The sequence below is a fragment of the Fusarium tjaetaba genome (assembly GCF_013396195.1).
Source record: "Fusarium tjaetaba strain NRRL 66243 chromosome Unknown NRRL66243_c0000129, whole genome shotgun sequence".
Taxonomy (NCBI): Eukaryota; Fungi; Ascomycota; class Sordariomycetes; order Hypocreales; family Nectriaceae; genus Fusarium; species Fusarium tjaetaba.
In genome coordinates, this window is record NW_023501325.1 from 1 (window position 1) to 17,081 (window position 17,081).

Below are 17,081 nucleotides of genomic sequence, written 5' to 3' on the forward strand. Positions count from 1 at the left end.
GTTATCACCCACTACCGGGATATTGACCATGGTAAGCAAACCGGAGTTCTAACCAAACGATGCAAAACGCTAACGGCCCCAGGTATGATCAAAGCTAGACCTCCTACTCCTCCTCCCCAGCCAAAGCCTCAGCCTCGTGCTCCTTCCCGAGTCCGAGAGCGTGAGACAGATATCGACATCTCTTTGTCAAAGAACAGAACCGAAGTAGATGTCACTCGCACATCGCGCACTCGTTCTCAAAGCCAAGAACGACGATCCGACTACCGCGACGACGAACTTGTAGTTCGACGCGAGTCCGAAACAACCCGGCGTCGAGCCCATTCAGCTGCTCCTCTGCCGACACCCAGTGCTGTGGACGAGGAAGGCGACTATCTCACCAGCAAGATCGACTCCCGTGGCCGAATGGGCGAAGCCTGGGGCGGTGCTACCAAGGACTGGACCCTCGTTGATGTTCCTCCAGGCACTGAGCGCATTCGCATGGATGGAGTTGGCGGTGGAAGTACCGAGACAAACTGGACGAGGTACAGTGGTTCCAGGAAGAGCAAATTCATTCCTGAGAGGGATGGCGCCCCTTCGCCTGCCCCTGCGCCCATGCCAAAGCCCATCCTGAAGGATCCGTCACCCCCAGATACTCGTGACCGTGTTAATGTTTCCATTTACGATCGCGAGAGGGAAATTGATATTGAAAGAACACGAGAATCACGTTCTCGCCCTGCACCTCCACCTCCAAAGGATATGTGGACTGAGATCACCAAGGACCTCGTTATCCGTGAGGCTATTGAGAGCTCTGGGTATGAATACGAGGAGACCAAGGAGTTCTACTACATCATGGATTATCTCAAATACGTAAGTTGTCCCCCAAAAACGACAAGGACCGAATGCTAACATTTGCAGGATGACGTTCTCCGCCTTGTTGACATCTCTGATGAGATCCGACGATCTCGAAAGCAGCGGGCGAGAGAATTGGAGTATGAAAGAGAATACCAATTCGACTATGAACGCGATAGTCACCGGCACAGCCACCCTCGCTGGGACGAGGTAACGGAACGCGAGACGTTTTATGACACTCGCCCACCCCGAGGCTATCTGCGTTAAGTCTACTTTTTTACTGGCGTTCTCACTCATGGTCACCTTTTGAAGGGCAGCAGAGATTTTCTCTTTCGGTAATGGATACCTTTATTCCCAAAGCAACTACAGACATGTACTGGTGTCGTGAATGATGTTTCATATTGGGCAACTATTGGTTGTACGAATTTACGAAATCAATCATATACAGCGGATGAAACGATATGAGTTAGTATGGGATTGAATGGATGTATGTAGATGTTTGGTTGATACGCATAATTACGACTTATGACAAGAAATAAATAACGAACAAGTCTTTTGAATAATCATACTCGTATTTTGCCGTGAAGACGCTCCTCTGGAGGCAGAAGAGCAAGAAAAAGTCTCGTGATTGAGGGGCTACCTGTGGACGGGTGACCTCATTGTCTTCGGACTTCCCGCCCTAGTGCATACCCCTCCATCGAGGGGCATTCTACAAGACCCACGTCTAACCAATATGGAACGCAGACTTGACAAAGTAAATGTGAACCAGTCAGCAGTGTTCCAATACTACCTCACCGGTATTTGACCCCTGGACCACGAGATGTCATTGCCCTGTTACCCAGCCCAATCGTATATCTGATGCGACCTTGAATTCCTTGATTCGACCCTGTAAGACTTGTATTATAGGGCCCTGCGAGTAGGCTTTCAAACAGCTACCAGACTAGGAAGTCTAGCTCTTCTCGCAGACGAGGATAGAAATCCCTTGTTTAGTAGACGGCTAGGGCCCAGGTAGGAGAAACACTGAGTAGGGACTTGTTGTCATTATTGTGTTGATTTTCTGCATTCCCTCCAAAGTTTAAGCATAAACAAGTATCATTGTGCAAAGCTTACGACTAAATTGAGAGCATGTGGTCCAACAATGAACATACTTTGTATGGCAACAAAGAAAAGACTGTAGTATATTTACTTGAGCTAGGGCCGGACTCTTAGGCAATCATACCTATAACTTACTAAACTACAGAGGGTATTTATCTAAAAACGACTTGTAAGTCTTACAGTAATGCAGTTTGAATATAAAATCATGCTCCACTGGCAATGTGACATTTCTCCAGAGTACAAAGCAGAGGTTGAAAGCCTGACTAATCTCTTCAACAGCAGGGAGAGGAGAGACCAAACAAGGCCAAACAAGACAGCTTCAGACCTCATCAGTTCACTCAGTTCCAAACAGTCTATCAGTTATGCAGTGATAAGCCCGTTGCCCAACGTGCCCACTTCAAGCAGCGATCTAGGTACCTAGTTGTTTGATTCGCAAGTAGCTGCCCGTGGACCTCCTTGTGTTCCCCGATGCTGTGAAGGGCACAAATGTTTCCAGATAGGAGACTGTGAAGCTTAATACCGAGTCATGAAAAACAAATTGATGTCAGTGTACCGTACTTTAAGAACAAGCCAACAGGCATGGTACGAAAAATAAAGTAATAGACAAGAAGACTGGGCTATCACAGAACGGCTACTAAGTTAGAAGAAGCAGATATTGTCAGTGCTCTCGTGATTAACATACAAGTAATGGCGTACTAAAGTAGCGGGAGCAGGGCCCAAGCAACGAAATTTCCCCAGACTGGACCCCTGGAAACACATGGAAGATCCAACTCCCAAGACGAAGCGAAAATCGAACATGAGCCCTGAATCTGACAAGTCAGCTTCATTTTGATAGCGGCCCAAACTGCATCCGCCGTGGAACTGGGTAATAAATGAGTTACCCAGCGTGGCAAGGCTGGCGGCGTTGGTTGCCGTGGAAGAGTGGAACTATTTACTTGGAAAAGAAATCAACACAAACAGAAGAAAAGAAAAACTAAAAGAAAGGAAAGGGGCTGTGATCAGATTATGTGGGAGCTAAGTGAAGTGATAATTTCAAATATAAAATGAATATCTTTAGCAGGAACTATTCGAACGGATGGGTTTGTGCTATGCTATGCCTAACTTTAAACTCCCACCAAAAGGTAAGGTAAGGTAGCCAGGGCCCTGTTTGTCCCTGGATGGCATTTGTTTTGGCTGCCTGGGCTCAAGTACCGTAATTGTCAAACTTCACATGGAAGCCCTGGAGGGAGATACCTTGCTTGCTCTTCATTGGTACTGAGCCAAAGCCTGGTGTGAATTTCTTCACCGCGGGGCACTGTATGAAAGGCGTACAGTGCGACTACTGACCTAGAGATTAAGCGAAGTTTTCCCCGCCTCCCAGTGTAAGTAATGAAAGCAGGTTTGAATTATGCGTTCATAGTGGAGGTCCTATGCATTGGAACTAGTAACAACAGTCCAGGTGAACCTGAATCAAGACAAGCGACAGCGTGCATAAGCAGCTTAGGTCACGAGACCTCAATGGAAGCCCGGAGTCTCATGTATCGTCTCATAATAAACAAAACGAAGCGAAACCTGCTGCAGCTATATTCGCACCAGCCAAGAAAGTATGATAGCGTTTGCCGCAAGGTCCCGCGGCAAAGAAGGGCATGGCCGTCGGTGTGGAGGGGTCCTATATGCATGTATGGTAGGGAAAGGTATTGGATGTAAGTACAGTAGTCACAGTGAGGCTCAGGGCTGTGACGCATCAGCAGGTAGACTACAGGCGATGAATCACAACATCCTCAGTACTGTTCGTCACTACAATTATCACTCTGATCGATAGCTGCAGCCTGTTAGTTAAATATATGCCTGCCTCTCTTACCATTGCATTCCCCCGGACATCAAATCAGGCACGAAACATTGCTGCTCGTTGGTGAAAAATAACCGCCTTTAACAGATCACCTCTGCACAGTGCTATACAGTGTGGAAATAAGTGGCGGTAGCGACTTCGAAGGCAGGAGCAGGCTGCCGATTGTCATCATCAAACCTTCGATCCAAGAGGTTAAATTTTTCTTCCCTGTAACATCAAGCTGCAGAATATTAACACTTCTTTTGTCTAAAGTCAGGACTTTCTCTTCCTTCACCACCGCTTTGCCAGCAATCAAGCATCTCAAAGCCCATCAAATCAAACAAGGCCCCGTTCCATCGGTTTTTGGCCCGCCAAGCTCGTTCGACCTTCATACCCGTTCTTTTCCTCTCCTGGCCTGAGCCCCCCGTCGTGGGAAAAAACCCCCGCCTCTCCGCCTCATCCAGAACAGTTCTCTCTTCCATCTGCCAAACTTATCGACACGTGCGCCTAACCAAAGGCTCTATTTTTTCCTTCTTCTTCTTCTTCATTCTCACACATTTACGCCTTTCTGCGCCTCACTCATTATTGATACCTCCCGAAACCGCATGACGAGACGATCTTAAATCGCAAAAATGTCGAGCTCAGAGATAAACCAGGTGCTCGCAAATTCGCTTTCGCCTGGTCAGTATCCCACGCCCTCCTCGCCGATTGAAACTTCAGCAGTTATCTGCGAGTGAAAGGAACTACTGCTAACTTTTCCAGATGCGAACCTGCGAAATGCTGCCGAGCAGCAACTCACCCAAGCCGCTGAGAGCAACTTTGTATGGCACCCCCCTGATCCTCCCTCCACTCGAATGACGACTGACGATTTACTAGCCCCTATACCTCGCAACCCTCGTACAAGAGTTAGCAAACGACTCTGCCGATGGCTCCATCAGAGCTGCTGCCGGTATCGCCCTCAAAAACGCCTTCACAACCCGAGACTTTGCTCGTCATCAGGAATTGCAAGCGAAATGGCTCCAGCAAACAGACGACGAGACCAAGAACAGGGTCAAGGAGCTCACCCTCCAGACTCTTAACTCTTCCAACACCCAGGCTGGTACTGCCGCCGCCCAGGTCATTTCTTCTATTGCCGCTATCGAGTTGCCCCGTGGCCAGTGGAACGATCTGCTACCTTTCCTTGTCAAGAATGTGAGCGAGGGTGCCGACCACCAGAAGCAATCTTCTTTGACCACCATTGGCTACATCTGCGAGAGCCAAGATGCTGAACTTCGCGGGGCTTTGGTAACACACTCAAATGCTATTCTGACTGCTGTTGTGCAAGGAGCCCGAAAGGAGGAAACAAACATCGAGGTTCGCCTCGCTGCCATCACCGCTCTTGGTGACTCGCTCGAATTTGTCGGCAACAACTTTAAGCACGAGGGAGAGCGAAACTACATCATGCAGGTCGTCTGCGAGGCCACACAAGCCGACGACTCAAGGATACAACAGGGCGCCTTTGGCTGCCTTAACCGAATCATGGCCCTATACTACGAGAACATGCGATTCTATATGGAGAAGGCCTTGTTCGGTCTTACCATTCTTGGCATGAAGTCCGATGACGAGGATGTCGCGAAGCTGGCTGTTGAGTTCTGGAGTACTGTTTGCGAAGAGGAGATCTCCATCGAGGATGACAACGCCCAAGTAGAGAGCTCTGACCAAATGCGCCCTTTCTACAACTTTGCCCGTGTTGCTGCCAATGAAGTCGTACCGGTTCTCCTACTGCTCCTCACCAAGCAGGACGAGGACGCCACCGACGACGAGTACAACCTGTCCCGCGCTGCTTACCAGTGTCTGCAGCTGTACGCACAGGCCGTTGGTGCTACGATCATCACACCCGTTCTTCAGTTTGTTGAGGGTAACCTACGTCACGAGGACTGGCACAACCGAGATGCTGCCGTATCTGCTTTTGGCGCTATCATGGAGGGTCCTGACGAGAAGGTCCTGGATCCTATCGTCAAGCAGGCCCTGCCTATCCTCATTACGATGATGGATGATCAATCCCTACATGTCAAGGATTCAACTGCATATGCCCTGGGCAGAATCACCGAGGCATGCTCCGAGGCCATTGATCCTCAGGCACAACTGCCCACCTTGATCGAGTCCCTCTTCAAGGGTCTCCTCAGCAGCGCCAAGATGGCACCCTCATGCTGTTGGGCCCTTATGAACTTGGCTGAGCGTTTTGCCGGTGATCTCGGCGCTTCTTCTAACGCTATCACCCCCCACTTTAACAATGCCGTCAGTTCTCTGCTGGACGTTACTGCGCGCACAGAAACTGAAACCTCAGTGCGAACCGCTGCTTATGAGGTTCTCAACGTTTTTGTGCAGAACGCTGCTTCCGAAAGCTTGCAGCCAGTTGCCTCTCTCTCTGATGTCATCATCAAGAGACTCGAAGAGACTGTTCCTCTTCAGAACCAGGTCGTCAGTGTCGAGGACAAGATCACTCTTGAGGAGATGCAGAACAGCTTGTGCACTGTTCTCCAGGCTATCATCTCTCGCCTTGACAAGGAGATCATTCCTCAGGGTGATCGTATCATGCAAATCCTTCTTCAGATCCTCAACAGCGTCGGTGGAAAGTCTAGCGTTCCTGATGCCGTTTTCGCTACCATCAGCGCTCTTTCCACTGCTATGGAGGAGGATTTCGTCAAGTACATGGATGCCTTTGCCCCATTCCTGTACAACGCTCTCGGAAACCAGGACGAGCCCAGTCTCTGCTCCATGGCTATTGGTCTGGTCAGCGACATTACTCGATCTCTGGGCGAGCGCAGCCAGCCTTACTGCGATAACTTCATGAACTACCTCCTCAACAACCTCAGGGTATGTATCCCCCTCTTTTTGTGTCTTGACATATCTGACCAACCGCAGAGTACCACTCTGGCCAACCAATTCAAGCCTGCTATCCTGCAGTGCTTTGGTGACATTGCTGGTGCCATCGGTGGCCACTTCGAGACATATCTGTCCGTAGTTGCCCAGGTTCTCGAGCAAGCTACAACTGTTACCGCTTCTCCGGAGGGCCCCTACGAGATGTACGACTATGTCGTCTCCCTTCGTGAGGGTATTATGGATGCCTGGGGCGGAATTATTGGCGCCATGAAGGTCAGCGAGAAGAGTATGTCGTCCTGTCCGCCTGGTATGCAATCGTTACTGACACGTCATAGCACAAGCTCTCCAGCAATACGTCCCTCTCATCTTCAACGCCCTCAGCATTATCGCTAGTGATATGAACCGAAGCGAATCCTTGATGCGGGCTTCCATGGGCGTTATTGGGTAAGTGATTCTGGCCCAGCAATTTGCATGAAGCATGCTAACTCGGACAGTGACCTTGCCGATGCCTTCCCTGACGGTCAACTGGTTGACGCTTTCCGCCAAGACTGGCTCACTGTTATGATCAAGGAGACCAAGACCAACCGGGAATTCCAGCCCCGAACCATCGAGACCGCCCGCTGGGCCCGCGAGCAGGTTAAACGCCAACTGGGTGGCTCTCAGGCCGTTATGGCCAACTGACCTGGCACTCAGGCTCTCATCTCAAATCCAAGGCGAGCGATCGCCGCCACAAATAAATGCTCCCCTCCCCCTCCCCAGTCATAGCACGATTCCCACGACCCTTGCATGTATATAGACCCCATACGACACTACAGTAATTCAAATACCCCCTTATGACGCTTCACCTGGCATATTCATCGCTACATGATGTATTCATTCCCCTATCACTACACTACACTACACAGTCCATTTTGTTTTATTTACTCAGATGCAATGATGGAATAGAGAAGTCATGTATGCCCTGCGAGGATGAAAAGCGGCGGCGGCCCAAAATTCATGTAGAGGATAGGGAGTCAAGGCGGCCGGTTTATTACTCTTTTTTGTTCTGCTTTTGCAGCCCTGGTTGCCACGGCCCACGGAGTCTGTCTTGGATTCCCTTTCAAGTGTTAGGGAAGGCTTAGGACGGCGTACTCGGACAAACCACCTTTGTGGAACATGGTGGGATTCTTGAGGAGTGGTTTGAAAATTCGGAGTGTGTAGGGGACCCTTAGAGTTGAGCGAAGACACGTTGAAATGAAACCTTCGGACTAGAGTATCAAGTGAGCTCGTCTGTAGCTGTCGATAGTCAAACAATCGTTGGCTCTCACATAATGAACCCACGTACACTTGCAAGACTATGTGAAAATGCCATCTTCTGTTGATGAACCCAAGCTAGATGTAGTAATTACCAAATGAAATGAAGGCTCGGTATCTGAATGTGTTTGTGAGGTGTGGATTCAAATCATGGTTGAAATTCACACTTCATATACCGGATCCCACGATAGGTCTTGTTTACGAAAAAAATGGCAAGTTATATCCCTTCTGGCTTACAAAGATGAGATGAGTCCCAATTAAATGTGAAAAAGAATCCCCATGATTTTCAATCTTATCTGAATCCGAAGTGTAAGGAACATGACCCAATATGGAATCAACATACCCGTCAAAATTGTGCTGCCTCGTCTGTCCAACATGATGGAATGAAAGACGATCACTTTATTCCAAGCATTGGATCCCAAACAGCGCCAAGAGAAATCACTTTAGCCTCCGAACAAGTTATTTGTTGGGATCCATTCCTGAGATCCGTACGAATAATAGTTCAACTCGTCCAAGAAGCCGTCCAGAGGAGGGTTTAGCGGCCCACCGGTAATAGCCATAGCTGTTGGGATGCTGCTTGCTAACGGAGCGTTGCCCTGCGATGCCATCGGATAAGCTTGGATAGCATTGGGGTCAAAGCCCCCCAGGACCATGTCAAAGTTGGCAATGTTATCAGGACTCATGTAAAGCTGAGGCTGAAGCTGAGGCGGAACAAAAGCCTGCTGATGTGGTATTACCGATAGCGGTGGCTGATGGGGATGGGAATGAATCTGTAGCTGCTGTTGGGTTTGAGGTTGAGCAAAATGAGAGGGCATGATATGAGTCGTAGATATGGGCACAGAGATGTCGTTTGGGGATGGAGATTGCAGAGCAAGGGAATTGCTTTGTCGAGTGTACAAGGACGAAGTCGGAGACGCGCTAGATGGTATCGGCGTGGTCGTAGGAAGGTAAGTTAATGGATTGTGGGCTGGGTCTCTGCCATCCGCCATTCCATTTTCGCTTTTAAATGAACTGCCAGGATCTTGAGCAAAGCGGCTCAAGGCATCGACCCAACGAGAAGCAAGAGGCCAGACCTCTTTGCATTCCATCAGAATATCGTAACAGCGTAGAAACATCTTTTCCCCGTCATATGTGATAGTCGGCACTGGATAAAACGAAGAGAATCAATACCTAGGGCATATCGTTTTGGTCAGGATAACTTACAGTCTGGATAGCGCCAAAGATATATGGAAAAGAGGCCGCAGGTGTAGACACAAAACGCGGCCATTTGTGCACCGACACTTTCATCTGAAGAGCGTCCCGTAAACTGGGCGACTATTTGTTCGTAAAGTCTATGAACGTTGTTGAAAAGATCGTATGCTATCTTGTTAAAGATGAACGGCCTCTGGTGATATTCGCGTGATGAAGTCAGAATACTATAGCATATTAGACCTGGCATTATGTGTTGCGTATCTAAACTTACTGCTCCAAGCATGGGCGACGGAGAACGATATTGCAAAGCCGCGGAATCATTGTGACCCCGAGATATGCCTGGGTTGTTAGTGGCTTGGTTTGCTATAAAAGGGGCCTCATACCAGATCCTGTTCTTTGGCCTTGTATTCAGAAAGTCTAGCCATACTCCATTGATGGTTGGGAGGCAAGCTTCTTTCCCACTGATCAAGCTTTGCCGAGACTTTGACAAACTTGCTCTCTGTGTCCCATAGATAAGAGTGTGGGGTATAGTTGACTGCATCCCGGGTGACGACGCCCCAGAATCCGTGTGCTTGAATAAGAGTACCGAAAAGAGACCGGTTTGGATCATTGACCAGGCTTGGGTCCTTGATAGCACGTGGAGTACCTTCAAGAGCAGCTCGTGAAGGAGGCTCTCGCCCATTGGCGAAGTCTTCTTCATCACAAGGCAGTAGAGCGTCGATATCCGAAGCAGCGAGAGAGATGGGCGAGGAAGAGCATGAGTGTAGCTGATCCTGACTATGTAACATCCACTGAGTACATTCTATTCAGCTATATCACTAACATCTGTTTATTTGGCATGGCTTACCAGGGTCCTCCGTGCGGATTCGCGAAGAATGATGGCATCAGGCGTAGGGTTCGAAGTCTCATAAGCATAAGTCTGTTCCAAATGCAGCTTAATTGCAGACGCAATTCGAAGAGCGAGGCCCATGCTCGTCTATCAAGTCAGTAATGAGGCAGGTTTTCAGGTCTTCCACACGTACATGGCTCTCATCTTTGAGTCCATTCCCTTGTTGCGCGATGCTAAGAAGATAAAAGGCCTGGCAGTTCTCCAGTGTATTTTTGGTTGGAAATATTTCGCCGAGTGCAATTTCTGTCGCCCGCTTCATGAAGAACTCGGATGCCTTCATGCCGGATCCATACCGCCTTGATAGAGGACGACTGAGGCGAGCTGAAATGCTAAGAATACTGACAACGAGAAAGACGCTGACTGAAGTGCGATCTTGGAGTAGACGCCGGGGAAACTGTTCTTTAGGAATGAAACCGAGTTGAAAGTAATGTCGCGTGAACTGGTTTATACCATCAACGATCTCTGGTAGTGGAGGCAGATTTTCCCACCCGTTACTCAGTGTGCCGGGAGCAAGACTCTCACGTTGCAACCCTCCTGGATCCTGTCGAGTTGTCTTGGCAGTCTTTTTGCGAGGAACGCGCGGACGCCGTTGGGATCGATCATGATCTGGTTGGCCTCGTGGCCTGAATATGCTATTGTACAGAAATTCAGATAAAGTTCCGGAGATATGATATGGGAAGCCAACCATTTAACCCCTGCGTCTAAGCAGGCCTTACAGAAAGGATGGCTACGATTGTGGACACATTTACTTCTCATTACCCGGCATCTGTGGCGAAGGGTCAGCAAACGAGTGCGCAAAAGACACGATACAGGCTTGTCTACCGGCTACAAGCAATTGGAGCTCGACGTCTCACGACCGGGACGGAAGACTCCATGTTTCGACTTCGGCAAGTAGTGAGATATGAATAAACGATGGCAGTCACTGAAGCTCCAGTAGATAACAAGGTGTGCGCCGGAACTTGGTGCTGGTGCTGGTGTAGATGCTGGTGCCGCAACAGGCAAGGGTACAAAAGGACAATCGAATGACAAAATGCACTGTACTCTAAACGCCAATGGGTGATGCTGATGATGATGCCGACGTCGTTGCGTACCAATCGTGGCCCATATCCTGGTGAGACTGAACCCTTGTGCCTTGTATACTATATTAGACTGAACTTAGTGCCGACAAACTTGCTAGAATCGAGAACGATTACCTTAGTAGACACAGGGAACGGGAACGGGAGCGGGAGATTGGCTGCAGGGTGAAGACAGCCCAGGCCAGGCCAGGTACGTGACGCCGCCCAGCCAACAAAAAGCAATGCGTAGCACCAGGTCAGCACGAATCGGTGCGCCTCACTTCCACCTTTCAAATCAGGATGGATAGCTCGCTTAGGCAGGAATACGCTGCATCCGTGGAAGCACAAGCGCAAGCGCTTATGAGCAGAAGAGGAGAAGATAATAAGGTACGGAGTATGCCTGTGGAGATCGAAGGATAGGATAGGCAGATCAGGTGAGGCGATTGGCTCATAAGATGAGGGTGTTTAGGGTGTTAAACTCCCCGATCAGATTGACCGCGCGCAGCTGATCGGCAAGGAAGCGGTTTAGTAGTTGGCACCAGCTCCGTGGCACTTGCGTCGTGGCTTTATATGTAGTTTGTAGTTCAATCAGCTCCTCCATGAGAGCTGCTCAGTACAAGCTGGGTCGAGGAGACCAAAAACAAGACAAGATGGAGGGTAGAACGACCTCGACGAGTGGGCATCACAACGAAAATGGCCAAGACGGACTGCGTGGGAGTGTCTGGAACTCTGCGAGATGTTTCTATGTTAGCGTTGCTTGTTGGCCACGCGAACCCGATGATCAAATATCCAGAGAACGACCAGCAGCGCAAAACTCGAAATATTATGGATGACAGTAGACAACGAAGACGACAATGAGGCAAGGCCCTGGGGGGTGATACGGGTGCCTGACTGGTAGGGGCCTCGCCTTCTACATAAGAAATACCTGCATGTTGAGAATGGGTGAAGAGGAGACATTCTTGCTTGTTTGCTTGCTTGCTTCTGCAACAGCACCTAATAAGAGACCTCGAAGCAGTTACGAGACAAATGGATCGACCGTGATTGGTCAAGGAACGGCAATGCAAGGGTCCGGGCCGGTTCTACTAGGATGATATTTAGACCATGACCATGGTTTGAGTTTTGGGCAATTCGCTCGCTATCTGTGAATCCTGGGATATGCTTTGACGTAAATCAATATCAAGCCTAGACACTAGGTACAGAAGCTAAGAGAAGGGCTGAAAACTCAACATTGCTCAAGACATTGTATTGGACTAGCGTACCTAGTGCGTATCATCCGCCGCGAACCTCATCAATCGTTTCTATTTTTCAACCCCCCCACGCGCTTTACTGTTGGGATCTTGCCTACTATAGGTGAATGGCACGTAATTTGATACGCAGCAGCCAGTAATACTTCCCTGAAGCTCATCCTGGAGCCTTAAGCACAGTAAGGATGTCTATTCTCCGGTTGACTTCCTTGACATGGTCCAAGGGGCTCACGGTCACTCACCAACCAACTGAATCTCGAGATAAGCCGAGACGAGTATGGTATCGCTTTATATTCTTTATTGGTTGATCGCTGATACTCTCTGTTGATAAGTTCTAAGCACACTAGAATTGCCACACAACTTCTTGCCAAGATTTGCGGTAATCGAATCCACGATTTGCGATTGCGGTACATCAATGATAGGCATTTGATCAAGACACCGATCCATTCATGCTGACATCGACCTAGGATCGGCTGAACCTAAGCCTTGCGCTAAGATAACTAAGTTAGTCTTGTAACCACAAAAAGGGTAAGAGGTGAAGCCTTCACAAATTTCATTCTGTCCACCAAGTCATCCGGTCCCCGCCAAGCTACGCGAGCATAATCCAATCTTGCCATGAGTGCCTGGGACTGATTTCTTGACGGAACAGCGGATCCTCACAAGCGTGGGCCACACTTGGAGACGAACAAAGTGCCACTAGGTATGCATGTTGACGTCCAGGCATTATATCTCCCATTAAAGCCGGGACTATCCCTAGTTGAATCCTGATTCCCATCGACTACCGGACTCGAAACACGATCGGCATGTTCTTCGCCCGGCCAGATCCCGCGGACGATGCCCAACACTCGGCGCTAGGGGGATGTTCGACCCTCTGTAAAAATGGTTCGAATCAAGTATAGACGGGATAAGAAGTGCCGATAATAGTTTTATCCAAAGTCAAAGCTGTGATATTTACAACATACAATGCTAAGAGGGCTCGCTTTGGTCCACTTTGATCGGACAGGTCCTGAAATATAAGCCAGTGTGGGGTGTTTGATTATTTGGCCTTCGTTGATTTGATGACATACGATTAAGCATGGACAGCGTGGTCAACAAGATGCCATTGGCTTTCAATTTCCAGACACTGGCATGTATAATCTGGTGCTACTGCATTAGTACCAGGACACCTAAAGCTGGGGCGAGCCGAATGAACCGATATCAATGAACAATGGAGGAATCATTCAATCTGATATTACAGCAAGATTCGGGTCATTTCACCCCGGAAATCATTTACGGGGGAATGAGCGCGGAGAACAGCTGCAGAGACATCATCTTTGTCTAGCAACTGTCATCAGGGATCAGTGCCATCTGAGTTACCTGTTAGTCAATGTTGTTACCAAATCCGTAGCCATAGGCGGAAGCCAGACTGCACGGCCAATGCACGTACTTTCTGAAATGTCCAAAGTTACCTAATTACCAGGTATGTAAATGCCGAATAACAAGTATATGTTTTTCGGGGTGAGTTCGGTCTTTTGCGACTTCGTAAGCTGTCCATACAATTTCTTTGTTTCTCTTCACATAGTCATGGCACGGAACTCATCGGCAGGCTCTAAGTTTGATACAGCTCTTGAAATATGATACATCTAAATGCTTATTACACAGACCTGGCAGGGAAACGAAGGATTTATTACTTACTCCTTTCAAAGCTTAAAAAGTGGTTCAGTATCCCCTGCACTGAGAAGACAACCGTTCTTATTAGGAATATTCGAGTGAGGTCAGTTGCGGTACTAGACAGATGCCGAGTTCATGAACCTGCTACACGAAAAGACAAGAATGTTAAAGTGATATATGTGATAAGGTCCTTGCCATGGTGGCTTTGACATGTCGGGCTATGAACAGCCTAGAAAATGGCTCAATACCCATATACTTGTACTCTCTTATATGCCTATTCTAGGGCTGAAGATGAGTTCCCATTCAGGTAGGAGATCAACTAGAAAGCTTCTAGCGCACGAGCCAGACCGGAAGCATTAATATTGACGTGTTACTAATTTATCGGTCCGTTTGTTAATAGTTAGGGCTGGAGGGGGCATGAGCTTTAGTATTACGAGGTTTATGAGATATCAAGTTTATCGAGGTGGTATCCTCATTGTTTCAAAACTGAGAACCAAACTCTGCAGAGCCCTTCCCCCTTTTCACATGTCTCCGAGACATCAGAATCCTGATTGATGTCTAATTTATTATTCCTGTTCTCGGGTTTATGCGCATTGCTGTGGCAGGGATGGGGAAGTTAGTAAAGTGGCGATGATGAGGCAGCAGGTAAAACTCTTGGGAGGCTGCCAGCACATCAATAAGCTCTAATTCGGGCTGGAATGGTATGTAATAGATCGCTACTTCTCAACTTTGTATCTCGAGAGGCACACTTAAGCTAATTCTGTTGGGCATGTGACTTTAACAGCATTCTGTTAGACTAACGCCTGTCCGCCTGTAAGTCAATGCATATTTTAATGTTATGATAGAAAGTCTCTACCTTGAATGCCTGATGAAATCGGTATCCTGATTTAGGCTCGGAAATTGACATTTCTCTTGCTTGACCTGGGAGATGCAAACAGAGTATAACATATCTTTGAGTTAAGTAGGGAGCAGTCAGGAGATGGGTGGTGGATTTCGCGGAGGCCAATGGTGTGTTGAGATTATTGACTGGTACTTAAAAGTTCAAGAAGCCGAATGAGAGAAATTCGTCTCGTAAGGCATATGTTCTTTGACTATGAGTACCCGAACAAATGGTAGACGAACATATGTGACCTGTCTTATATAACAGGCGCATTTGATCTAGAATGCTGCAATTTCTCGCACAGCTTTGCAATGAGGTCGTGTTTAACCTTTACACTCACATAGGAATATCCTACAGCCCAAGTTTAGCATCGGATCTCCAATGTTCCCTCCTCCCTTTGACTACCGAGGTATGTTACCAGAGACTAAGGGGAAATGGATTACCATTTTGTTTTGTGAACACTTTTGGTGATGTGACCTGAGATTTATAAATTGGATAAAATACACACAATAGCTACCACTTTGAATTCTAACCTTACTCCATTTGCCTTCATACTCGCGAAGTTCGTCGCCAACTGTATGAAAGGTGTAATACAGTCCGGTACAGGTATGTCGATCCACGAGAGGAACTCGATCTGATATGAAGAAGAGACGAATAAGGACACAGAAACTCTATCCTGGTAAAAAAGAAAAGCCTCCAAATCACATCTGTTCATTCAAAATACTCACTCCAGGTATTTTACTGAATGATATTGAAGTCTGAATGAAAGCAAGCCGTAGCCAATAACATCATGGGAGTGGAGTCTTGTGAGACCGTGCCGAAAGCGCTATTTAATACTGTGAAACACTGTACGCGACTCGTTCTTGTTGCCCCTGTCAGTAGGTGCGATCAGTTCTTGTTCAGTTATTTTATGAGGAGGAATGCGTCACAGGTGGAAAGTCTGCTTCCCCATCAAAGACTTTGGTCAGCTGTCTACAATGGCGAAATCGCACTGGCATATACCTCTATGACTCAGTGGAGAAGCTTTCCAAGATGTATCCAAGTCACAGGCTAAATTTTTCTCCTCACACTTTCATCACCTCATCATCAACTTCCTCCCTTCAGGTATCATCACAACCGTGACTAACCCTGGTCACTCACCAATTGACTTTATTCCGACAAGTCAAACTTGATCAACTCGAATCGACAGAATTCAGTCAGAATGTCTGCTTTGACGGAAATCTCGCTCCCAAGCTTTCGAAAGATTGCTTCGGGCAAAGTGCGCGACCTGTTCGAGCTGCCAGACAAGAGCACCCTTCTCTTTGTGGCCTCCGACCGTGTCTCTGCATACGATGCTGTTCTGAAGAACCCAATCCCTGACAAGGGCAAGATTTTGACACTCGTCTCGGCTCATTGGTTCCAAGTTTTAACAGAGCGCATTCCCGGTCTCCGCACCCATTTCATCAGTCTCGATATTCCCGAGGGCGTTACTCCCGAAGAAGCAAAGACCATCAAGAACCGTTCGATGGTTGTGAAGAAGCTTTCTGTTATCAAGATCGAATCAATTGTGTACGTCCCCCTTCCCAATGCAAAAGTACCACGCGACCCTCTTGGATATGAAATAGGTCTTCAGTTTCGTGCTCTATAGGAACATTTAAGCACTAACAGTCAATAGACGAGGTTACCTGACAGGCTCAGCTTTCAAAGAGTACAAGCAGAAGGGAACCGTCCATGGCATCAGCGTCGAGCCGGGTATGGAAGAAGCCCAAAAGTTCAAGCAGCCTCTCTGGACTCCAAGCACCAAGGCTGATGCTGGAGAACACGACGAGAACATCCACCCTGATGACGCTTGGAAGGAGGTTGGCGATCGTGAGACTGCAGACCGTGTGAAGGAACTTTCCCTCAAGATATACGAGGAGGCCGCCAAGTATGCCGAAGAGCGAGGCATTCTCTTGGCTGACACCAAGTTCGAATTTGCCAAGGATGGGGAAGGAAACATCTACCTCGTCGATGAGGTTCTGACCCCTGATTCTTCTCGATTCTGGCCAGCAGCCGGCTATATGCCTGGCCGCGACCAGGACAGCTTTGACAAGCAGTTCATTCGCAACTGGCTCACTAAGGAAGGACTCAAGGGCAAGGAGGGCGTGGAGCTACCCCAGGATATCGTTCAGGCTACAGCAGACCGCTACCGAGAGGCCTTCCTCATGTTGACTGGTAAGAAGTTCGAGGATGCTGTTAGCCAGTAGGTGGCAGATATAGGTGTGTATCAAGATGGGGTATCAAATCATTATCACTCTGACTGAGGTTT

At 48.2% G+C, this 17,081-nt stretch overlaps 4 protein-coding genes across 4 annotated transcripts; 3 read left to right on the forward strand and 1 right to left on the reverse strand.

Moving 5' to 3' along the window:
• FTJAE_6592 (uncharacterized protein) lies at positions 1–1,095 on the forward strand (the record flags this gene model as incomplete). The annotated part of the gene is made up of 3 exons (XM_037353219.1): positions 1–31; positions 83–846; positions 895–1,095. Coding segments are annotated over 3 exons (996 nt in total), but the record flags the coding sequence as incomplete, so codon positions are not given.
• A 3,267-nt stretch (positions 1,096–4,362) lies between these two features.
• Positions 4,363–7,273, forward strand: FTJAE_6593 (KAP95; the record flags this gene model as incomplete). Its single annotated transcript, XM_037353220.1, has 6 exons — positions 4,363–4,411; positions 4,493–4,551; positions 4,607–6,586; positions 6,635–6,878; positions 6,928–7,036; positions 7,087–7,273. 6 exons carry the CDS (start codon positions 4,363–4,365, stop codon positions 7,271–7,273), a joined length of 2,628 nt encoding a protein of 875 aa, XP_037206266.1.
• A 1,055-nt stretch (positions 7,274–8,328) lies between these two features.
• FTJAE_6594 (general repressor of transcription) lies at positions 8,329–10,840 on the reverse strand (the record flags this gene model as incomplete). Its single annotated transcript, XM_037353221.1, has 7 exons — positions 8,329–9,029; positions 9,089–9,300; positions 9,348–9,415; positions 9,460–9,849; positions 9,924–10,052; positions 10,099–10,588; positions 10,788–10,840. 7 exons carry the CDS (start codon positions 10,838–10,840, stop codon positions 8,329–8,331), a joined length of 2,043 nt encoding a protein of 680 aa, XP_037206267.1.
• Positions 10,841–15,995: 5,155 nt separating this feature from the next.
• Positions 15,996–17,019, forward strand: FTJAE_6595 (phosphoribosylaminoimidazole-succinocarboxamide synthase; the record flags this gene model as incomplete). Its single annotated transcript, XM_037353222.1, has 2 exons — positions 15,996–16,342; positions 16,449–17,019. 2 exons carry the CDS (start codon positions 15,996–15,998, stop codon positions 17,017–17,019), a joined length of 918 nt encoding a protein of 305 aa, XP_037206268.1.
• Between the last annotated feature and the right edge of the window lie 62 nt (positions 17,020–17,081).